The sequence below is a fragment of the Talpa occidentalis genome, unplaced genomic scaffold (assembly GCF_014898055.3).
Source record: "Talpa occidentalis isolate TD23 unplaced genomic scaffold, MPIMG_talOcc4v2.1 talOcc4.7, whole genome shotgun sequence".
Classification (NCBI taxonomy): domain Eukaryota; kingdom Metazoa; phylum Chordata; class Mammalia; order Eulipotyphla; family Talpidae; genus Talpa; species Talpa occidentalis.
In genome coordinates this window covers 110,703,748-110,728,123 of record NW_023605083.1, presented here as the reverse complement: position 1 = coordinate 110,728,123, position 24,376 = coordinate 110,703,748, and the positions used below count along the sequence as shown (strand labels likewise).

Below are 24,376 nucleotides of genomic sequence, written 5' to 3'. Positions count from 1 at the left end.
TTTGTCTTCCAAACCCTGAAAGTGTTAAACAAGAATTTCAGCACTAAGACTCCATTATTCATGTTAATATCATTCTTTCTGGAGTAATACTTCCCATCACAAACCAATAAATCCACATTTTGATATATGTCACTCATGCAAATTATAAATGCAAAGCATTATCAGTGGTCCAATAGCTCCCAGATCTAATAAATTCTGTTGGACTAAACTTAGCAACACCAGACTCTTCGGTCAAGGCAAACCTTGTGCTGAAAAATTTTAATCTCTCACATTATTGTAAAAACTCTTAAGCCCAGTGATTTTCAATATTCAACTAAACACAATGACTCAGCAAGAAAGATTTAGTTCAATATGACTTTATTTAAAAATCTGCAAAGCTGAAGGAAGGATCTGATCTTTTGTAAAAGAAAGCAATTTTCACAGTATATATTCAGCCATTTTAGCTTTGTGTTGAATAATAACAGAAAAGGAAGTTTCTGTTCAAGATTCTTCCTCCAGTCCTCAGCCAGGTGCTTAGGTTTTTGTCACAAGATAACACATTCCCTGCCTGAACTCAGAGTAAACCCTCTCCCCCTGGAACTGGAAAACCAGTTCTTTCCCAGGCAGACACTCAAAGTCTTATTTCCACTGCTCTACACAGGGCCCTGAGAATCCTTAATTTTAAAGTTGGGAAAAACGTGAAAGGATTCCTTAACACATCGCCTGCAGCAAACCAAACTACTTGTTAATTCTTGACGATTACAAGTATAAAATACTTGGAATTTATAAGATATTCCACATTTGGTGGAACAACTTACATGTTAAAAAATTAGGTCAAGTAACATGCTGTCATGTTTCAAAATGTTACTTAATAAAACCTACTGAGACAAGATATGCAGCAATTTATGAATGCAGCACTTGGTATTATAAGCTCCTACTGATGGCTACTTGATGGTGAAAGAAAAATTTAAAAAGAGAAGAAACTGCACATATTGGCACATAACAATGCCTGCCAGGAATGTCATGTTTTAAATTCTGTTACAGAAATGAAACAGGAAAAAAAAGTCTACAAAAACCACACCCATGTTATTTTTATGAGGTAGACTTGATCCTATGCATTAAAGTGAAGATAAATGCATACAACTTTCAAATTTTCTTTTTAAAAAAAAAAAAATTCAGGTGATAGTCACTTTCACAAGACATTTACAAACTATGAGGTGGAAAGGTGAAAGTTAGGCAAGTTCTAACTTGGATGTGCTGGTATTCGGAGATTCAATAATCAGTCTTGGATCAATCAACTCTCTCCAAAAGACAGTGATCTAAGGAAAAACACAAAATATTCTATTAAGAGAATTCATATTGGTTAAAAACCAATCAATCGGTCAATAAAACTTCATTTCTGCAGCAGAGTTGAAGACCTGGAATAATTTGAATCCCAGGAAACTGCATTCAACTAGAATGCAAGACCTTGTTTACCCAGAATGCAGCTAAACTCTACATCAAATATATTTCATCTTTCTCTAATTTTGAGCAGGGATTGTGGGGAAGGTGAGAGGTAGCTGGGTCCGAAAAATTTGCCCAGCAAGCAAATCTGTCCATTTGCCTTGTGGACAGGTGGGAGGAAATGTGGCCCAGAGGCTGATCACTACACTGCTGGTGCCCTATTGTGAAGTTCTGTAGTTCTTCTCCTGTGCTGCCTAAAAACAGGAGGTATTTCCCATTTTACCAAGAAAAAAGCAAAGGCTTATACTGGTGTCACATGGATGAGCAACGAGAGCCATCTAGTGTCCAAAAGAGTTAATTACAGACTTCACTCTGGGTCTCTGATTAATAAGGTCTCTGATTAATAGGATGGAAAGTCTCCAAAGTTTTAATTTTCCAGTGTAATTTCCAAGAACACATTTCAACAAAAAGAAAGTTGGCCTGCATACACTTCAAATAAAGAAGTACAGGAAACGGCAAAATCTGCTAATCTTTACACAGATTCTGAAAATGTGTTTTGAAATAAATCCCTAAGAATGTTACCTATCTACCCTGAAGACAAATAAAATGTGAGTTTGCAACGCTGAAACTTAAAGAACAATATCTATAACATTTCAAATATAAACAAATTAAGAGAAAGCATTTTCTTATATGTAAATTCTATTTACTTTAATGCTAGCATAGCCTAAAAAAAGCTGGTCATTGGCAACAACTCTAGAAGTTTGGCTGCCTAAAATGCTCTAAACTCTATACAGGGCCTCCCTGGTGGGGCAAGGGGTTAAGACACAGCGCTATGAAGTTATCAGCAGCCACTGCAGCATGAGTTCAATCCCTGGCCAGGGAGGTGACCCACATGGCGCAGCAGACCTCTCCTGTCTCGCCTGCTGCTCTCCTCAGCAGTGTATTTCAGTCAGTCTTCCTATTCTGCTCCCCACTCTGTCTCTGGTAAATCCTCTCACCCCCACACTTCTGGCGTGCAGCCCAGCTCTTGTATGCATAAATAAATCTTAAAAAAATAGGACCTCCCCAGTGGCGCAGCGGTTGAGCGCTGGGTTGCGAGACTGCCCGCAGCCTCTGCAGCGCCGGATCGATCCCCGGCTGCTCCCCGGCCACCGGAGGAGGGTCCCACATGGCGCACAGACCTCTCCTGCCGCCTGCTGCTCCCCTCAGCAGTGTATTTCGGTCCTTCTGCCTGCTCTGCTCCCTGCTCTGGCTCTGGTGAATTCTCTCACCCTCCTGCGCTTCTGACTGTACCCAGTGCTTGTATAAATAAATAAATAAATCTTTAAAAAAAATAAAATAAATAAATCTTAAAAAAAAAATAAACCCTACACAGTTGACCCTTGAACAACGTAAGATGAAAGCACCCACCCCTACACAAATTCTCAGTATGACTTAGAGCTGGACCTCCATACACAAAAAGTTCTACACCCAGATTAGGTCAACTGATATCCAAGGCAGCTGAATGAGAGAAAGCAGAACCCCCACCCACAGAAAAAAATCTGCATCTAAGTGGACCCTCAAACACAAGTTCCAGGGCCAATTCCTAAAAATGGCAGTTTAAGGATTTACACAAAGTCAACAGACAATTTATGTCATTCATCAACACTGTTATAAGTCAGAATTGTAACATTTGCGGCACAATTGTTACAAGGAGAAACAATGGAGATTTCCAGAGAAACTATTAATGTCCTATTTCTTGTTCTGGTAGCTGGCTACATTTGTATGCTCATTTGTGAAAATTGTTCAAGCTCTATACTTATGTGTACTTGTCTGAACGAATACATTAATGAAAAGTTTTTAAAACATTCTTTTGGGGGCCTTCCCAGTGGCGCAGCAGTTGAGCACTGGGCTGCGAAGCTGCCCGCAGCCTCTGCAGCGCCGGTTCCATCCCCAGCCGCTGGGCGAGGGTCCCACATGGCGAGCAGACCTCTCCTGCTGCCCTGCCGCCCGCTGCTCCCCTCAGCAGTGTACTTCGTCAGTCTGCCTGCTCTGCTCTCCTCTCTGGCTCTGGTGAATTCTTTCACCCTCCCGCGCTTCTGACTGTACCCAGTGCTTGGATAAATAAATAAATCTTTTTTTTTTTTAAGTTTTATTTATTTATTTATCCAAGCACTGGGTACAGTCAGAAGCACAGGAGGGTAAGAGAATTCACCAGAGCCAGAGAGGAGAGCAGAGCAGGCAGAATGACGAAGTACATTGCTGAGGGGAGCAGCGGGCGGCAGGAGAGGTCTGTGCGCCACGTGGGACCCTCGTCGGCTGCCGGGGATCGAACCGGTGCTACAGAGGCTGCGGGCAGCTTCGCAACCCAGCGCTCAACCGCTGAGCCACCGGGGAGGCCCAATAAATAAAATCTTAAAAAAAAAAAATTCTTTTCTACTAAAATGTTTATATAATGATTTTTATTCTCTTGTTTTGTAGGCTCTTGAGGTTCAAGATGGCACCCTAACTTGATACTCGACACTGCTATTGCCACCCTGTAGGCAAGCCAGAGTTCCCTGGGGCTAGATCTTCTAGGATTTCAATATAGGCAGTTTAGGAAGTTATAATGTCACCTTCCAGACCAGCAGTAACCAGTCAAGAGAGACTGGAGGCCAAGAAAATCATGCCTACCTTCTTCTCCTGCGTCACAGCGTACTCCACTATCTCAGTTCCATTTTCGTTGTGATAAACCAAATCAAATTTCCCAGGTTCTTTCATGGCTGAAACCAAATTATAGAAAGGAGAGACAACAGGTCATTTCTTAATAGTGAAAATGGTGCTCAAGAGAGAATTTATATCATTATAAAACAGCCATAAATTGCCCATTGATTTTCACAGGATTTGAAATTTTCAAATTCTTTTCAAGAAGACTCACCAGGTAAGGATGAAAGAATTTCTATATCTACTTGCTGGGTCTCTGGATTGTGGCTTAATATTTTTCCTTCCTTTTGAAATAAAAGTCCAAATCAAAATCAACAAGTAAAATATAATTAACTAAAACCACTGAATTGTATGTACACTAAAATAGTTAAAATGATGACTTTTACATTATGTGAATTTTATCTCAATCTTAAAAATTTAAAAATAAATATATCAACAAAGAGAGGAAATAAAACTACCAAATACCAAGTCAAAATGTCCCCTGGTCTAAATCATCCCAGTGTTAGGTACCATATAATTAAGGACAGCTCATATACCCCAAAGTCAGCTATGTATTCAAACTAACCAGTCCTAAGCTACTCCGCCCACCTTGCCTTCCCTAGCCTGTGGAATTCCAATAAATGCTCTGGCCTAGGTATTCTTCTCACTCTGTCTTCTGCCTCCTACCACATCTGGGTGATGTGCTCTGCCACCCTGCATGGGTTGGCATTCCCCTCCTCTCAAGAAATACAAGTAATAAATTCTTTCAATGGCACTGACTTCTCTGTGTCATCACTCAGTCACCTCCAAAAATTAAAATCTCAAGGGTACAAATGGGACAAGGTCAGAGGCCAAGAACTATATTCTTTGAATGCAGATATAATTTCTGAGGACAAGTCTAATGAATAAAGCAAGTGATCAACTTGGATAACATTATTTGAGATCAAAGCAGATTTTCACACTTGAAATGTTTTGGGTTTTTTTTTAAGATTTATTTTATTTATGCATACAAGAACTGGGGTACAGGCCAGAGGTGTGGGGGGTGATTCACCAGAGACAGAGTGGGGAGCAGAACAGGCAGACTGACTGAAACACACTGCTAAAGGGAGCAGTGGGCGAGTCAGGAGAGGTCTACTATGCCATGTGGGTTCCCTCCCTGGCCAGGGATTGAACTCGTGTTGCAGTGGCTGCGGATAGCTTCGTAGTGTCGTGTCTTAACCCCTTGCGCCACCTGGGAGGCCCCACTCTTGAAATGTTTTTAAAAGCAATTTCAAAAAAAAGTTCTTAAAATGTCAGGAAATAAAGCAAGCAAGGTAAAGCTTTTCAAGGTAATATGATGAACAACATCCATTTAAATTTTTTTTTAAAGATTTATTAATTTATGCATACAAGAGCTGGGGTGCAGGCCAGATATATGGAGGGGTGAGAGGATTCACCAGAGACAGAGTGGGGAGCAGAACAGGAGGATCTACTTGCCAGGGAGTAGCCGGCAAGACAGGAGAGGTCTGCTGTGCCATGTGGGTGGACTCCCTGGCTGGGGATTGAACTCATGCCACAATGGCTGGCAATAGCTTGATAGCGCTGAGACTTAACCCCTGCACCACCAGGGAGACCCACAATATCCATTTAAGATGCATTTAAGGGCCTCCCTGGTGGCACAAGGGGTTAAGCACCACACTATGAAGCAATTCATAGCCTCTGTAGCACAAGTTCAATCCCTAGCAGGCCAGGGAGAAACCCACATGACGAGGCAGACCTCTCCAGTCTCGCCCGCTGCTCCCCTCAGCAGTGTATTTCAGTCACTCTACCTGTTCTGTTCCCCACTCTGTCTCTGGTGAATCCTCTCACCCCCGCATCTCTGACCTGTGCCTTGTCTTAGGCAAACCATAATGCATAAATAAATAAATCTTTAAAAAAAAAAAAAGATGCATTTAAAAAGCCAGTATCAGAACTCCCTGGTGGCACAAGGGGTTAAGCACCCCACTATGAAGCAATCCGCAGCCTCTGCAGCACAAGTTCAATCCCCAGCCGGCCAGGGAGCAACCCACATGGCACAGCAGACTCTCCTGACTCGCCCGCCCACTGTTCCCCTCAGCAGTGTATTTCTGTTAGTCGCCTCTTCTGCTCCCCACTCTGTCGCTGGTGGATCCTCTCACCACGCACCCCCCATCTCTGGCCTGTACCCCAGCTCTTGTATGCATAAATAAATAAATCTTTTAAAAAAATAAATAAAAGTCCACTAGTGATTCCTCATTTTAATCATTAAAAAAAAAAAAAAAAAGCCAGTATCATCTAGAATCACAATCCATAGAGGTTATGGGACATTTTATACTTATCACCATTTCCTCATATATGACATAATTAGTTTTCTATGTTTGAGTGACAAAGCATTCTGGTTTGCCTAAGACAAGTGTGGCTACATCTCCTTCCACTATAATTACCTCTTTTCACTTATACGTGTTGTGATTTAGGTGATAAATTATATGGTCACTTATATTAGGAGGCTAACACACCAAATCCCTTCATGAATGATTCTTCTAGTGTGCTTTTGAGGAAAGATTCTTATCAAGATTTTAAAAGACTTCTAAGGTATCAGCTTAGATTAAATCAAATCTCCACATACTCTATCTACATTACTGTATTAACATTACCAATTATAACCTTAAAAAATAACACTGGGTGATTGCACAGTGATACTATTAAAAAATTTACATTTTGATAATACTTTCATTTCTACTCTATGACATTATTTACTAAAAAACACTATATTACTCATATTAGCAGTGCTAAATATGACTTTAGTTTCTTTAATATACTAACAATTATTTTATGTAAACAGTCTTACCTTATAGTCAGAAACATCTGGAGAGTAATCGGATGTTAGTTCCAAAAGCTAAAAAAGAAGAAAAAGCTCAAAACACATATGAGCCCTGTGACTTCTTTCCCTTCCCCAAAGAAGAAAAGAAAAGAAAAAGAAAAGAAAAAAGAAAAGAAAAAAGAGGGAGAGGGGTGTCCCCTCTACCACTCTGGGAGCGCTACCATGATCCTGTGACAAACAAGGGTTCCAGTGGGAAGGGATTCTTTGAGGGTGATAAACATAACTTCTTTTACGGAGTACATGCTATGTTCCAGACAAAAGATTAAGCCATTTTTACTCATCCAGAAAACAATTACTGGATACTTGCCATACACAAGGCATGGAAACACAAAAGAGAGGCTCCAGGAAGGGTTTCTATAAACATATTTAACCTGACCTGCTAACAAGGTTTATTTGGAGAGGGAGAATTTTTTTGTTGTAATTGTTGTTGTTTTAAAATATACCTTAAAAGCGATTTTTTCTCCAACTTGAGGGGCAGCTGCTAACAGCGGTAACAGACTATAGTCCTTCTTGGGTGTCTCTACTGGATTCTGTAAAACAGAATTCGTCACATGACTTTGATGCTGGTGAGAATGTGAACGCATGACGTTAATTCCAGACATACCACATGGAGAAAGGAGAAGAGGTAAACTCATAATAAATCAATACTTACGTGGATAATAGTAGATGAGTTCGTTAACATTTCATTCAATTGCTGCTGCTTCTGATATTCAGTACTTTTATTTAAAATATTGGCAACAGCCTGCCCTCGTCCTCGACCTCTGCCCCGAGTGCCCCGACCCCTAGCTCCCTTCCAAGAAAGTAAGTCCTCTCCCCTACCCCATCCTCTTCCCAAACTGGTGGGGAGAGTCACATTGGGAGGTGGACCAGGAGCCTGTCTGCCACCATTTGAGTCAGAGTACTTCCATCCAGTAGCATTTGGAGTCTGTAATGATGGCCCTGAATCTGGGCAATCTCTTCCTGGAAACAGGCCTACTGAGTTTAAGAAACCTGCTGCACACTCCAGGCTGCTCTTTGACATTAGGCATTGGTCATCTGACTCTGAACTAGAGTCTGAACTAGAAGATGATGCTCTGGTTATCTTGCCCTTGATGGGGACAGAGTTAAAGACAGTTTTTGTAGCCATTTTGTTTGTGCTTGTGTTTTTTCCAATGGACCCTTCCTTTAATAACTCATTTGGTATTTTCTCTGAGGAATTTCTGACATCCAAGGTGACATTGCTGAGACCATCACTAGTTGATTCATGATAAGACTCAGACTCTGAGGAGGAACTGGGACTGCCTTTCGCACAAACAACCACTCCACCTTTCCTTTTGGCTTTAACAAGGTTGTTTCTGACAGGAGTACCTTTTGGAGGATTATAGTTCTGGATGGTCCACTCTCTTGCTGTCTGGGCTTTAGAGGACTTGGGATTCTTTGCCCTTTTTTTATATTCACTCTTCTCCTTTTTCCTTGGTGTTCTTCTTTTGGTCTCCTCTTCGTCCTCGTCTACTATCCCACACGTGGCTTTGTTCTTCCGCTTGCTTTTTTTCCTCACACTCTGATCTGAGGCAGTTTTTAGTTCTAGATCCAAGGTTTTCTCATTATTGTCACAGGTATCTTGCCTCTTCCAGTGCTTCTTTGAATTTATGTAAGTTAGTTCAGTTTCTTCATCCTCCTCCAACTTAAATGCCCGCTTCTTCGATTTTCTGGGTAATAAGAGAGTACCATCACCATTACTGGTGACTGGAGGATTCTCAACAACTCCTCTCTCTTCTAACTTAACTCTATCAAAGAATGAGAAAGAAAACCAGAATGAGTAACTCATAAGCGTGTCTCTAGGATGAAGTTACATACTGAGAAGACTCCAGACTCTTAGTACCACCAATTAAAAAAAAAAGTCAAATCACTCAAGGAAAAATGACTTTTTTTGGACAAACTATCCTAAATAGCATCATTTAGTCAACTTTCAAATGACCAGCTTTATTATATACTGCATCCCATTTTCTATATGTTTTTATTAATCTAAACACCACCATAAGATTTATTTTTCTTTCTCTTTCTTTCTATTTTGTTTCTGCAGACTGTCAAAAATTGTCAACTGTATTTCAAGTGATCATGGTAGGGGATTGGGTAAAGTTATCAATTAGCAATAATTGTACCTTGTAGAAACCTTATTGGCTATGATACTGCCACTGTGCAAAGTTTATCTTTCATTTTGAGGTCAGACAAGAGACCTGTCCAAAAGCCACAGCTAACAAACAGCACAAATAGGATTCAAGTCTTAGTTTATCTAACTTCAAAGTTCACTATCTTTCTGCTACATTATATTGCCTACACCCAAAAGATAATGCTGAGTATCCACTTTTGTTTTTAAATGTAGGCTGCTTTTTCAAAAATCAGATTTTATTTTTGTTTTGTTTAAATTTAGGAAAATGCTGAATAATTTACTATAAGAGACAGTCACTGTGACAGCCCATATTTGTGATTATTAATTTTATAAGTCAACTTGAACAGGTCCTGAGATACCCAGATACTTGGTTAAACATTATTATGGGTTTGTCTGTGTTGGTGCTCAAGGATGAGACTAACATTTGAATTGATAGAGTAAATCAAACTGCTGTTCCACAAGTAGGTGGGCCTCACCCAATCCAAAAATCAGAAGTAAGGGAGAAATCACTCTCTCTGCCTGTCTTCGAGCTGGGAACTTATATGATCAACTCTCCTGGTTCTTAAACCTTCAAACTGGACAATTACACCATCTACTCTCCTGTGTCTTTAGTTTGCCAGTGGTGGATCTTGGGTCAGTCTCCATAATCTCATGAACAAATTCCTTGTAATAAGTCTCCTATCTATATCTCCTATTGGTTCTATTTCTCTAGAGAACCGTAAGCCACTCCATCAAAAATTATTTCACTACAGGGCCTCCCTGGTGGCGCAAGGGGTTAAGCACCACACTATGAAGCAATCCACAGCCTATGGAGCATGAGTTCAATCCCCGGCCAGCCAGGGAGAAACCCACATGGTGCAGCAGACCTCTCCTGACTCGCCCGCTGCTCCCCTCAGCAGTGTACTTCAGTCAATCTGCCTGTTCTGTTCTCCACTCTGTCTCTGGTGAATCCTCTCACCCCCTGCATCACTGGCCTGTACCCCAGCTCTTGTATGCATAAATATTTAAAAAAAAATTATTTCACTACAGGAAAGGCATTCTGTTATTCCATGAACTAACAATGGCTAATTCTAGTATGTGCAGAATTCCAATATAATAGAAAATTGACTGTCCTCAAGGTCAAACATATAGTGGGTGCTCAAATATGCCACCTAGAACATACATCTTACTTTTAATATGTTTATATCTATTATCAGGTCTGAACCAAGGACCATGAAATGTCCCCTTGCTTTAACCTTTAACTTAGTAGCTCAGCTTTATGCACTGTAATGGGTTGCTTAATAAGCAATTTTTGTTCCTTCTGAGGATGATGAAAACAGTGCTAAACTGATAACGCAGAAGAGAGCAACAATTCCAGGAAGATCATCAATGATGCCATGGCTGACTGCCCCCAGACTGCCCAGTACCCTCCCAGACCTGAGAATGAAGAAACCTTCCCCGTGCACCAAAATCCCTGTACTCCTTCCTTTCCTATATAATCTTCCTTTACTGCCGCTCAGTGTAACATTTTTTAGAGTACTAACTCTGCCATTCTCCCAACATGGTACCATTTGCTAATAAAAAGCTTCCCTTGTGGTAACAATCTCAGGGGTCAGAGTATGGCTTTCTGAGTGGGAGAGAAATGACCTGGTTAGATCAGTAACACATCCAGCTATGTATTTCATCAAGTTGTTTTAGTGACCAGGGAAAGAGATAATCAAATTTGCAAATAAAGTACAACTGGCAAATAAGAAGATATAAGCATCCCTTAAAACTTTTTAAAAAAGATTTATTTATTTATGCATAGAAGAACTAGGGTGTAGGCCAGAGATGTGGGGGGTGAGAGGATTCACCAGAGACAGAGTGGGGAGCAGAATAGGCAGATCTACTGAAATACACTATTAAGGGGAGAGGCAGGTGAGAAAGGAGGTCTACTGCCCCATATGTGGGTTAGCAACCTGATAGCACTGAGCCTAAACCACTAGGCCACCAAGGACCCTCCCCTTAAAGCTTTTTAAGGTATAATAATACTGTGGCAGATGAAAAGAATCCTCACTTATTCTTCAGATTACACAAATATACAAAGCACATATAAATCAAAGTAAATAAGAGCTACTGATATCAAATAGAGAAATAAAACTGAGATATCAATGATTTTAATTCCAAAAACATATTCTTGTTTCATCTGTGGACGTCAGTATCTAAAAAATCGTACACTGGCAAAAGCTAGCTTGGCACTCTGTGAATCTAAGAACTACTGGGGATCTCACAGAATATCAGATTGTTTCCTGATGCTCTTGAGCAATTTGTTTCTCATAGCTACAATACAGTTTCAATTCTGAGATGAATAATTAGGATTAAACTTTCCGTCAAACTTTGAAAATGGTTGCATGGCTTACTGTTCAGTCACTGTTGTCTACTAAGACACCGGAACACAGCATGTACTGCATCACGTATACACAGGACCCCTGTCTTTCAGAGGAGACTGCACCAGTATCATACTTTCTAAAGAAGCCGCTGACATCATATTACCCATTCTGAAGACAATGGATCTGTGGATGAAGGTATGAACTTCACTCATTATCAGCTACTGCTGAAGAGAATAATTTCAGTTTGGAACATACTGAGATATAAAATGTATCCTGAGAACAAGAAATGGCGGGTCCACCTGAGTCTGCTTGATTACATTCCTTTCCCGATGTCTATTTTCCAGGGCAAGTTCTTCATTGCTCTGCTTGATCACAGACAACAAATGTAGCTGCCCTTTTACAAACAAAAGTGAATGCAGCTGTGTTTTTACAAAGAAAAGTAACTAGCTGTGGTTAATTAGCAATTAATGAGATTTGCTTCCAAGACATTTTTTAAAATAGACTCTCTACTTTCGTTCAAAACTCTCTGTAGGGCAAACTGGGCTGTACTAACAAAATGGAAGGTACCCCCTTCAATCTGCAGATTCATGTGTAGGAGTCTGTGATATAAACATGGGATATTTCAGAAAATAAATCTATATTACGAAGGGCTACAGTTCTCACAATTGCAATATTTAAATAGTCCCTGAATTGCAGAGGAAATGGAGATCTAGTCCACCGCGGGAAAAGAAAAAGAAAAAGAAAAAGAAAAAGAACTCTTCAAATTTCAAGCTGTCATAACAGCTAAACATTATTAATAAATCATCCGTTTCTGATTTAAGAAAGAGCTCAAACATAGTGAACCCTCAAAGGCCCAGGTCATACACCAGAAGTCTCTCGATATCACAGGACAAGCTGCACGTTTTGAAGAAAACATCCTTCCTCTCAGTTAACTTGGGTCTCCAGCGCCTGACCCAGAGAGCTGTCAGGAAAAGGCTGGGTCTCAGGCATGTCTACTTCGTGGCCACGTAGTAGTGCCTGGCTAAGGGAGAGCTTGCTAAATCCAGGCTGCATGAAATACCGGCCCCGCCTAAACACAAGAGCAGGGTTTCTCCAAGCTCGGTCCACCCACGCCGGGCATCACAGCCTTCAATTCGAGGAAAGAAACTCTTTGCCATGCAGATTCCTGAGCTCCCTACCTGACTAAACCAATCAGAGTCTCCGGGTTCACTAAGCTGCAGCGGAACTTGCCTATCCCATCCGCATCCCCACCCCTCCCACCCCGCACGCTAGCGGTCCCCAAAGGCCTGGGGCGCCCCGGGGCGCGCGCGACTGTTTCTCGGCCAGCCCGGCGCTCACCCCGTTAACCGCCACCCCGGCCCCCCGCCCCGCCCCCGCCCGGGCCCGGCACACCTGAGGCAGTCGTTGTCTCGCACCAGGCGCGCGCTCTCAGCCGGGGGCAAGAGTCCCCCCTCCAAGTAGAGACCCAAGAGGGCCCCAGAACTGTAGCCGAAGCGCTGGCGGATGAGACTAATGAGATCCGTGACTACTCGGCATCTGTTCAAGTCGACCAGAAGCCAGAAAGACGTACAGTTGGGGGTGGCTGGCGGCGGGTAATCAAATTGAAGCCGTAGCCTAACCGTTTCGGAGGCTGCCATCTTGCTCGTCGGCCTACGGAAGCCGAAAGGTACCACAATGCCCCGGGGAGGCGTGCTCGGGCGGCGCGCCCCCTGGGGCTGCGAGCGTGTGACACCTAGTGGTGGGAAGTGGCTACTGCAGGCTTCGTGAGCGGCGAGAATGCGGGGCAGGTCGCAGTAAGATTGTAAATGAAATGCCTTTATTCCTTGCCTAAAAATCGCTATGTAGAGACGGAATTTGGGCAGCTTCTCGGTCGTGATCGTCTAAGATATTTGCTCGTAGGTGAGAGCTAACATTCAGTAATGCCCTAAACTTGAGAAAACAACTTCACTTTATTGGCAGGAACTCCTCTTTTCTTAAAAATTGATGTGCAGTCTCTGATCACAATCCCCATTCTTATGGAATTGTCATTTTTATCCCAGTTTCATCTAATTTTAGCCCCATACACCTGGCACCTCTAAATGTCAGAGTAAATGGTATAATCAAAACACAACTCGCTATGCATTTAGTTGACAAAATTTTTCAAGGTAAAAAGTTGTAAAAGATGGAATTCTGAGCATATAGTAAATATGTTTTAAGTTAAATAAAATGATTAATCGTTCTTTAAAATGTGTCCAGTGGGTTTAAGTGCCCTAATCAATTAATACCCAACCATTCATATTTTAAAATATAAAAGTAGGGCCTCCCTGGTGGTGCAAGGGGTTAAGCACAGCACTGTGAAGCTATCTGCAACCTAGGCAGCACTAGTTAGATCCTCAGTCAGGGAGCAACCCACATGGCACAGCAGACCTCTCCTGTCTTGCTCGCTGCTCCCTTCAGTAGTGTATTTCAGTAGATCTGCCCCTTCTGCTCCCCAGAATCCTGGTGAATCCTCTCACCACCACCACCCCTGCCCTGCTCTGGCCTGTACTCCAGTTCTTGTGTGTGTAAATAAATACAAATAATTCTTTTTTTAAAAAAAGACTTGGAAATCACTTGCCTTCAAAAGGAACGTTTACCCAGTCACTGAGCCATTCACTTCTCAATATCTGGGAAGGTGTGCCTAAGACTTAAGTGATGATTATACCATTTACTCTGACATTTAGAGCACCCCTATGTTTATAGCAGCACTGTTTACAATAGCTAAGCTTTGGAAACAACCCAAATGCCCAAAAATAGATGACTGGATCAAGAAGATATGGTACATATACACCATGGAATATTACTCAGCATTCAAAAAAGATAAACACATGCAATTTGCAGCAACATGGATGGCACTGGAAGGGATCATGCTCAACGAAATAAGCCAGAAAGAAAAAGAAAAATACCGGATGGTCTCACTCATAGCAGGAATCTAGAAAACTTAAATAAGGGACCAGGAAAAAGAATAACTATAAGAAAGAAAATATCAAAATCAACAAACAACTATGAACAAGAGACACTCTATGGGGGGTGAGGGGTGGGGAGGGGAGGGATTGGGGTCAAAATAAGGGGATTGCAATTGTATGGGGAATATAAAAATAAAATTTATTTAAAAAAATTAGATGAAACTGGGATAAAAATGACAATTCTATAAGAATGGGGATTGTGATCAGAGACTGCACATCAATTTTTAAGAAAAGAGGAGTTCCTGCCAATAAAGTGAAGTTGTTTTCTCAAGTTTAGGGCATTACTGAATGTTAGATCTCCATGATTGCACTGCTGATTCGATTAATAGAATCGAATACATTTTTCCCCTAAAGTTAATCTAAATATAACAACATCTGGTAGAAACAAATAAGCAAGGTGTTTTGAGGCTATGTAGATGCAATGGGGGGGGGAAGTGTTGCATTTCTTTGGGGGGAACAGAAGCAATGCATAAGCACATTCATTCTCAGTCACTTTTAGGAAAGAGTCTAAGTATAAGAGGGAGATAGGGAAACTTGATTCTCTTAAAACCAATCATTTCTGCCCCAAGAGGACACGTTTACATCAGAGAAAAATGACAAGTTCAAATCAAACTATAAGCATCACCTGTTTCGAAAACATTCTGTAGCCACTCCCCATCAGAGAAAATTCCATTTGTTTTCTCATCCCTGTTTGACTCTCTTTGGCTGGTCTTTGTCGCCATCCAGTTCCTCTTCCTCTCATCTCTCTTTCTCCATTTCTTAGGAACAAACCAAATTCCTCTCATAGTCCTGTGCAGCAATTTAGCAATTGTTTGTTGCCTTGGACGATGCCCTTATACTCTCAGCTGCCACCTCCTAACTCAAGGAGTCTGTATGATATTTTTCTTAAACAAAGACCAATCTGATCCTTAAGAGGGACTTTGCTGCTGAGTATAAGTTTTCATCTGGTTCCCACGTGTTTTCTGTTTGTTTTATCCCTGTAATTGTAAACTGTAATGAAAAAGGAAAACCTTAATATTTCTCTTAACGAAAGACCTTCTAGTGTGTTGAAAGCCAAACTGTAGTGTAGATTATACCACTCCTACTCACAGCTTGTCATACTTAGCACCACATTTGTCAACACAGCCACCATCAGTGATCCATTGTTTGGTGATTCTTGGGTCCCAAGAGCATTTTCATGGTTCTCTAACTATGTATAGCCTTTGCTTATCTCTTCAAGAAATTCCATTCTGGAAATAACATCAGCTTAGAAAACACTCTTTGCTTTGGCAGCACTTATACTAAAAAGGGGAATATACAAAAATCTGCGTGGCCTCTGCACAAGGATGCCACACTAATTAGTGAGGCATTCCACATTTTTCTGAACAGTGATTCCAGGTTTTAAATAGTTTGTAAAGTTTTAGTTGCTACACCTTTATTATTCAATCCTGACCTTTGATTTTCTTTTCTTTTTTTTTTTTTTTAAAGATTTATTTATTTATTTATTTATACAAGCATTGGGTACAGTCAGAAGCGCGGGAGGGTGAGAGAATTCACCAGAGCCAGAGCAGGGAGCAGAGCAGGCAGAAGGACCGAAGTACACTGCTGAGGGGAGCAGCGGGCGGCAGGAGAGGTCTGTGCGCCATGTGGGACCCTCTTCCGGTGGCTGGGGAGCAGCCGGGGATCGAACTGGTGCCACAGAGGCCCCGGGCAGCTTCGCAACCCAGCGCTCAACCGCTGCCCCACCGGGGAGGCCCTGTTTTCATCTAAAATTTTTTAATTTTAAAAAAGAAAGTAGATATAATGTGTTTCAAAATGAAATGCTCATTTTTAAGCATCAACTTTTAATATCTTCCAGGGTTCTAGTTACAATTTTTTCTCTAGCTGATTTTTTCCTGTTTTATTGTAAAAAATTTCAAACAAGACAGATTGGAAAAAATGTATAAAGAATACCCACTCACCTGCCACCCGAATTCTGCCATTAACATTTTCCCATAATGACTTATCATATTTATCCATCTATTCATTCTTCTTCTCATTTATCAATACATTTTATATTTTGGGTTCATTTCTAAGAAAATTGCATAATATACTGGCATACTCCCTAAACTCTTCAACATGTACATCATTAAGTAGGGCTAAATTTTTGTTAATGATTTTTTTCTTTTGAGGTAAAATAGCATGTTATGAAATGCACTCATCATAGGTATACATTTGCTGAGTTTTGACAAAAGTGTACTTCTGTGTAACCCAAACCCCTGTCAGAATATACATTACTGTTATCCCAGGAGATTCCCTGTCAGTCCCTGCCCCTTATCCTTTATAGTTTCTAGGTGATTTTTATACCATGTTTTAATCAGGTGGTTCTCTTGACCTTCCCTCCATCACCCCCCCCATTTAAAAATCATAATTTTAAAGTTAATGTTTGTAGCTTTTTATGCAATAGTATCACTTCTCCTATTTTAGCTAAAATAAGTAATCCCAGATATGAGAAGTATCATTTGCAAAAACATAGGTTTTTTTTATAGTGTTATTTTTGCATTGAAAAAAACCCTAAAGTCTAAGTGCTGCGGATGGTTAAATGCACTTGAGGTTCTGGCAACAGAATGACTTGCAAACTATAAACAGGAAAAGCTTAGGATCGTGTTGTGCATAGTTATTTGTTTTTGACTAAGGGTCTAGCTTTTATGTTCCTCTATCAAAGTTTCTCTAGAGGCTGTCTTCAGTACCTGCATTGTGGGCTTTTATGGATTCTTGGATGCTAAAGTTGAGGAGAAGCTGATTGTATACTTCTTTCTCTGGTCCAAATCTCAGGGCTCTCGTCTTTCACCAGAAGAACGCTGCCATTTCACAGATAAAAACATCTGTCCATTTGAGGGACATGGGAAGGGAACAGGAAAGGAAAGTGGACATTTTCTTGTGCAATTTGATTTTTTGTTTTTTGTCATGCGCCCTTTTGAAACAAGAGTATTTAGAAGTAACTGACCCTCATTCAGCCCCTACATAATCTTGTTTATTACCTCTACGAGGTGAGTTCTTGTATTCATTGCACCCTAAGATAAAAATGACCTTCAGACATATAACAAGAAAACATCTTTTTTCCTCACTTCCTCTTCTCAAACGCCCAATGTTCTCTTTAAAACGATTGTTGTGAAATGTTAAGAACATAGAAAAATGCTGATGATAAATTGTCAAGAGAGAAAAAAGATAGTTTTATCACTGCCTATCAACAGTAACTTTGTAAGAAGAATTAATTACTTTAAAAACAAATCTCTGAAATGGAAGCCCACAGTTTCCAAGGACCTAGTGATTCGGGTTTCATCTGATTTGGGGCAGAAGCAACTGTTTTGAAATGCCAGGAAATGAAGAGATGCGTGTGATTTCCCAGTAAGCAGCCTCTCAGTCCCGTCACACAGCCCGAGGCAAGTAACACATTAAGCGCCGCCTCCTCTCTGCTCTCTCTATAAACCGCACAGAGAACGCCGTAGTGGGGTGGACCGGTTCCCAGTGCAGCCAGGCGTCCTGGTGGACCACAGGTAAGCAGGGCACCGCGAGCCGCCCCGCCCCCGGGCCAGGCCCCGCCCCACCCAGCAGGCCCCGCCCCAGCCAGCAGGCCCCGCCCCCACCAGGCCCCGCCCCCCCAGCAGGCCCCCGCCCCACCCCAGCAGGCCTCGCCCATGCATCACATGACCCGCTCGGGGTTCAGCCAGTTGCTGTTGATGCCACGAGGTATTCGTCATGGAGCCCGCGCCCCGGAGCCCTCTTGTGCCGCCGCCGCTGCTGCTGCTGCAGCTGCTGCTGCTGCTGGGCCTGAGCTCAGGTAGGTTGGGGCGAAAGGTACTTTAGGAGCGATCATGCTTCCATCTATTCGTTCCTTCTAGCTCTTTTCTCTCTCCGGGATGAGTCTGTTCCTGGGTTTGCTCTTAATGACAAACCTCTTTCCCCCCCCCCCCCCGCTTACTACTTTGTCTAATTCTATTGCTTTTGAACCTCACTTTCTCTCCCTCCCCCCAACCCCCACCCCCAATTCAAAGAGCCTTTCCTGCCCTTCTCTGGCCCGGGGAGGTCTGGTGCCGCCTTTCTGTCCTGCGCCTTGGTAGAACCATGCAAAATGTATGATTGCAGAAAGTGCTGATCGATGGTGTTTACTTGACCCCAAGTCCACTTCCCCTTTTGTGAAGTGATGTGACTACTAAATGGGGTTTTAAAATCATTTTATTTTGAAATGAAACATGCGGTTTAAAAGAGAGAAAAGTCCTACCAGGAATGGGCTATTTCACTGAGATAACGACTTTTTCCCACTACTTGATCCGAACAGACAGAAATAACATCTTTTACCGGGATCCTTTTTGGTTTAGCAGGATGATTTGAAAATCAGCAGCCTTTTCAGCAAAATTACTTCTACTCTGAATCGGGAACTGAAAATTCGAACTGGCTAAAAGCTGGGTTCGTGATCTTACACAAGTAGCTTAGTAATTTGGTTTTCCTTTTGTTCGGGTGGCCCATCAGCTTGTTACTGGGACTTGTCACATTTTAACTGTGGTCACCGCTGGGGAGGGGAGGAGCGCCGGGAGTTAGGTCGGATGGAACCTGAAGCTTATGTGTCATTTTCAAGGAGACTGCAATCTTGTGTTATTAGTGATTAGAATCTAAGAGGCACATCTGCAATATCCTAACTATTCTGTTTTGCACCTCAAGACACTTTCTGGTTTTCTTAATCTTTATTAGTTACAAAACAGCATGGTTCACCCACACCTGTCTCTTCAGTGGGTCACTTGTTCTTCCCTTCACAATGTATGAAAAAGGGAGGTATGAGGCAGAGGACTCCAGGTCTCAAGGGTGACCCCTTGCCATGCCTTTTGACACCAGCCTTTTTTCACCTACAGGGTGGTATTTGAGAAAAATGATACTGTAACTTGAAAGTTGTTACTTTAGCAAAGGGTGACATAGTGTACTTAACCTGCACTTCTGTGTGTATACATACACAAGCACACAGGGACACATATATGCTGCATTTCTTGCCTTCCCCAAAGAATGCCAGTTGGCATTCTTTTTTTTTTTTTTAAGTTTTATTTATTTATTTATGCATACAAGAACTGGGGTACAGACCAGAGGTGTGGGGGGTGAGACAGAATGGGGAACAGAAGAGGCAGATTGACTGAAATACATTGGGGAGGGGAGCAGCGGGTGCAGTTGGCATTCTTGCTAACAGTGCAGAGGGCCAGCCTTCTGTCTCTCTGTGGACATTGATTCCCTGGCATCATTTTTTGTCTCTCAAATAAGCAAAGATTTTTTTAGTGACTTCATTATTGCTTTAATTTTCATATCTTAGAATATTAGGGATGTTAATCTTTTCTCACATATTGATCAAATATGTGTCTGCCTTTTTCACAAATTACTTCCTCACAGCCTTTACTCAGGATTTTTAATTTTTTTGAATTGGTATACATATTTATTATAGATCTTTGTCGTTTGCCTTTTAACTTTTTTAATGGAAAAATTTTCTTGTACAGAAATATAACAATCTTCTGCCCTCAAATTTTGCTATTTTTCCTTATGACCTCTGGCATATGTTTAAATCCTTTTCCCACCCAGAGGTCAGAAAACCACTCAACTGTATTTTTATATATATTTAACATTTAAAATTCAAAATATTTGATCCAGTTAGTATTTGCTTTGTTTAGAATGTTAAGAGAGAACCTACATTCCCATTGTTTCTTCTTCAAAAAAATCTCACAGGTGCTGACATAATAAAACAAATCATCTTTGCCCCTAAATTTGTGATACTTCTTTCAACATGTATTCAATGCAACATAAAAACCAACAAGTTGCATTCTGAGATTTTTCTTTAACCAACATTTACATCTGTCTCTCTCCCTTCTTTTTAAACAGAATTATAAAATTGTTTCATGTTTAGTATTAAAAAACCCAAACATTGCATAAGGATGTAGAGGGAAAAGTGAAAGGCCTAACTTCTTCTGCCACTATTAGGTTTCTTTGTTGTTTTTTTTTCTTTTCTTTTTTATCTATACAATAGCTGGGGTATAGGCCAGAGGCGCTGGAGGGTGAGAGGATTCACCAGAGACAGAGTGGGGAACACAACAGGCAGACAGACAGAAAGCACTGCTGAGGGGAACAGCGGGCGCAAGAGGACAGGTCTGCTGTGCTGTGTGGGAATCTCCCTGGCTGGCCAGGAATCGAACCCGCGCTGCAGAGGCTGCAGACAGGTTCATAGCGCTATGCTCAACCCGCTGCGCCACTGGGGAGGCCCTTCTTTGTTTTTTTCTTAATTGAGACTTTCCCTCTTCATCTCCATAATATTTTGGGATGAGTAAGTTGCCTAAGATTTAAACCAAATCATCTCTAGTCTAGAATGGCCCTTCCTCCTGGACTTGGAATTTACCTGGAACATTAGCCATTCTTCAGAAAATCACACTGCTTCTGTTTCAGGAGCTGTCATCAACCAGCCCACGGTGGAGGGCAAGGAAGTATGGGATTATGTGACTGTCCGGAAGGATGCCCACATGTTCTGGTGGCTCTACTATGCCACTAACTCCTGCAAGAACTTCTCAGAACTGCCTCTGGTCATGTGGCTTCAGGTAAAAGTCACTTCACTTCTTGGTGAAGCTTGGAGATTGGGGTTGAACCTGGTTTCCCCACTTACTACTCTGTTCTTTGGGCTGATGTCTCATAGTCAGCTGGAGGTCTCCTAAGCTGGGACTTCTGAAGCAGGCAAAGGCAATGGTAGGTGGAGACCAAGTTAGAGAGTGGGAAAGTGTTTTTATATTGAGCCCAGTGGTGGATCTCCTGAAGCTACATTTGACTATATGTTAATGCAAAGTGTTTCGAAAGTTTCTAAAGCAAAGGCTGAGGGCCCTTCCTCCAGTTCCTGCCATTATTTCCTAAACCCCAACTTCTTGCTCCTGAAAAGTTGGTCTTTAAAAAGGAGCCAGCCTTTTGTATCTTCGTGTTACTTGTTGGACTCTTTTCCTCCTTAGGTATGCTTGCTTTGCAATCCTGAGAGCTTGGAGCTAGCTGAAAGGTATTTGGGGTCAGGCAGAGGAACCTTCCTTGAGTTCCTGAAATAGCATCTAGAGGAGGCTCATACCTGCCTGAAAGGCCAATCTCTAGGGAGGGGTTGAGGAACCCTGTCTTGCTTCAGCCTCTGGAAAATGTAGGCATGCCCACCCTGGGGCTCATGTTGCTCCCCAGTAAATAGGGCATATGGGAAGCAAATATGACTTCCTCTGAAGATGTCTGTGTTCTCTCTGCAGCCTCCTAGGGCCCCAGGCTTTGCCTCCAGCTCAGTAGATGCAGACTTTTCAAGGCAAATGTGCAGTTTGCAGGGCGGGGCCTGTCTTTCTCAGCATGATGACAGTATGCCTTACTGGAGACTTGGTGTACAACTATGGGAATGAATAAGTTCCCCCAAATTGAGAAGACAGTCACAGTTCAAGTTTGTTCAAGATAACATATGCACAGGAATCCTGATAGACAGGACTACCCCCTTTACCTCCATGCACATGCACTGGGGTCTTTATCCTGCTTATTATTATTATTATTATTTTTTTTTAATTTTATAGAGGCATGTTTTTATTTATTTATTTGTTTGTTTTGTTTATACATGCACTGGGTACAGTCAGAAGCACGGGAGGGTGAGAGAATTTACCAGAGTCAGAGCGGGGAGCAGAGCAGGCAGAAGGACCGAAGTACACTGCTGAGGGGAGCAGCGGGCGGCAGGAGAGGTCTGTGCCATGTGGGACCCTCCTCTGGTGGCCCGGGAGCAGCCGGGGATCGAACCGGCGCCGCAGAGGCCGCGGGCAGCTTCGCAACCCAGCGCTTAACCGCTGCGCCACCGGGGAGGCCCCCTGCTTATTTTTTTTTAAGATTTATTTATTTATTTATGCCTATAAGAGCTGGGGTACAGGACAGAGGTGTGGGATGCTGAGAGGATTCACCAGAGACAGAGTGGGGAGTAGAGCAGGCAGACTGAAGGAAATACACTGCTGAGGGGAGCAGCGGGTAAGTCAGGAGAGGTCTACTGTACCATGTGGGTAGCTTCCTGGCCGGGGATCGAACTCATGCTGCAGTGGCTACAGATTGCTTCATAGGTTGCGTCTTAATCCCTTGCACCACCAGGAAGGCCCTTTATCATACTTCTTATGCATGATCTTTCTTGTGTGAAACTAGTGATCAGATGTCGGGGATGATGTGTAGAGCATCAGCACAGGTTAACAGGTTAACACACAGGAAAGAAACAGTGGGGGGTTGGCTAGCCAAGATGGGGTCACTGGGTTTCCTACAGCGGGGCTCTTGATCTCTTCCCACTACTTGCAGCTTCTCTTCTCTGGGCTTTGTTTTCTTATCTAGGGGATTTGGGTGATTTTCAATCTTATTAATGAGCAGAACTTTTTCACCCCCATGTGAAGCTCACAAACAGAAACCAAAGCAGAAAGTAGAAGTGCTGGGATGGGGCGGGGTGCCCATCCCCACCCAGTCAGCCTGGCCTCTGTCATATCTGCCCCTGGGGCACTTTTTGGGTTCTCAGGGGTACAAAGTGAAAAACACTGAGTTTTAGAAGTTGCAAAGGGTCCTTTCGGTTGATCTGCAGAGTTGAGTTGTTGCTAACATTTTAAAATCAAGACATCTCCTTCCTTTTTCCAAAAACCAGGAGATCCAGCAACTTAGGGCCTGAACTCACTATCCTGAAGCTGAGGGGCCTCTGCCTTCCAGCAGACAGGACTCTCTGAAGGGGACTCCTTTCGCTCACACCTGATTTCTCTGTGCCAGCTGATGGTCTTCCTGGGCCCTGTGGGTCAGTCCAGTTTGTGACCTTTGGTTGGGTCAAACCTTTGAGTACAGGTGTTTGAAGGTTATTCACTGACTAATTTAATCTTACCTTTTTTAAAAAATAAATGTTTTTATTTATCTTGTGTAGAAGAACTGGGGTATAGGCCAAAGGTGCAGTGGTGAGAGGATTCACCAGAGACAGAGTGGGTAGCAGAACAGGCAGATCTACTGAAATACACTGCTGAGGGGAGCAGTGGGTGAGACAGGAGAGGTCTCCTGCACCATGTGGGTTGCTCCCTGGCCGGGGACCAAACTCACAGTGTTGATAGTGCTGAGACTTAACCCCTAGACCACTAGGGATGCCCCCTATTCTTACCTTCTGAGAGACCCAAAGGAGGGGTAAGTTCATGACTGAGGAAGAAGTAATAACAAACTAAAAGGAGAGCTGTTCTAGCAGCCCACTGAGGACGCCTGTGCTGTTGAGAATTGAGTCTTGGAAATCCAAGAGGAGTAGCCGGTATTTTAGGTGCACTCAAGTCATGTGAGCACTTCAGCTGGGTTGCTGACACATTGACCATATTTTGGAGTCACTGGTTATCCCTGGACCTGACAGCACCCTTCCCAAAATTCTGGACAAAAAAAGGATTTGCAGTAGAATGTTCTCACATAGAACAGAAGCACCTGCCTGGAGCAGTCATCAGCTCTATGGGGGCTTCAGGAAAATCAGATTTCTCCCACAAACACCAAGCCCTCGAGGATCCCAGCTCCCCTCCTGCTTTGGTTCTGTCTCATCCCAGTGATTCCGAAATGGACTGGAAAAGCTTTCACTTGAAGGATACACACTTACCTCATGTTTTGCATTATAAGTATTTTTCAGTGTTGCCAACTTACTTTTGTAGTTTGATTCTGAACGCCAGTGTCACATTCCCATCTGTAGACATGTCTCGATTTACTAACCATTCCCTCCCAGCGGACATCAGAGCGGCGGCCTTACTTTTGCTGTTACAGTAAATATCACTGTACGGAGAGCCTCCTCTGGTTTGTGAGTGTCTTACCACTGTATTAGCACATCTCAAGGTATAAAGTATATAATTAGAGAGCTATAGCCTCCCCATTTTATAGAAGCTGTGTGGGTTCAAAGCACTAACTAGTTTTGTAAAGTCTT

General features: G+C 42.4%; 2 protein-coding genes, 1 non-coding gene and 1 pseudogene across 5 annotated transcripts in view; 2 read left to right on the top strand and 2 right to left on the bottom strand.

Moving 5' to 3' along the window:
- Nucleotides 1–325: 325 nt before the first annotated feature.
- COIL (coilin) lies at nt 326–13,118 on the bottom strand. The gene is made up of 7 exons (XM_037495432.2): nt 12,851–13,118; nt 7,614–8,727; nt 7,405–7,491; nt 6,929–6,976; nt 4,319–4,388; nt 4,075–4,163; nt 326–1,298 (listed from the first exon to the last, which is right to left on the bottom strand). The coding sequence occupies exons 1-7, from the start codon at nt 13,093–13,095 to the stop codon at nt 1,212–1,214; spliced, it is 1,740 nt and encodes a 579-aa protein (XP_037351329.1). The 5' UTR covers nt 13,096–13,118; the 3' UTR covers nt 326–1,211.
- On the bottom strand, nt 9,006–9,147 carry LOC119233071 (U4 spliceosomal RNA). Its single transcript, XR_005122239.1, has one exon. It is a non-coding gene; the product is annotated as a U4 spliceosomal RNA (small nuclear RNA).
- Nucleotides 13,119–15,702: 2,584 nt separating the features above from the next.
- Nucleotides 15,703–15,802, top strand: LOC119233113 (U6 spliceosomal RNA; annotated as a pseudogene).
- A 2,325-nt stretch (nt 15,803–18,127) lies between these two features.
- The window catches only part of SCPEP1 (serine carboxypeptidase 1), a 28,392-nt gene continuing 22,143 nt past the window's right edge, over nt 18,128–24,376 (top strand). For all 3 annotated transcript variants that reach the window (XM_054688578.1, XM_054688577.1, XM_037495433.2), the window contains exons 1-2: nt 18,128–18,241; nt 20,872–21,020. In XM_054688578.1, the coding sequence (XP_054544553.1) occupies nt 18,160–18,241; nt 20,872–21,020 (231 nt within the window). In that variant the 5' untranslated portion in view covers nt 18,128–18,159. The remainder of the gene's footprint in view (nt 18,242–20,871; nt 21,021–24,376) is intronic.

Excerpts from the sequence above, each read along its gene's own strand:
- COIL (XM_037495432.2), bottom strand. The coding sequence starts at position 13,095 with ATGGCAGCCTCCGAAACGGTTAGGCTACGGCTTCAATTTGATTACCCG. Across the intron at positions 7,492-7,613 it reads ACTCATCTACTATTATCCAC|AATCCAGTAGAGACACCCAA; the intron begins GTAAGTATTGAT and ends TCTGTTTTACAG. Across the intron at positions 4,164-4,318 it reads AATTCTTTCATCCTTACCTG|CCATGAAAGAACCTGGGAAA; the intron begins GTGAGTCTTCTT and ends ATTTGGTTTCAG.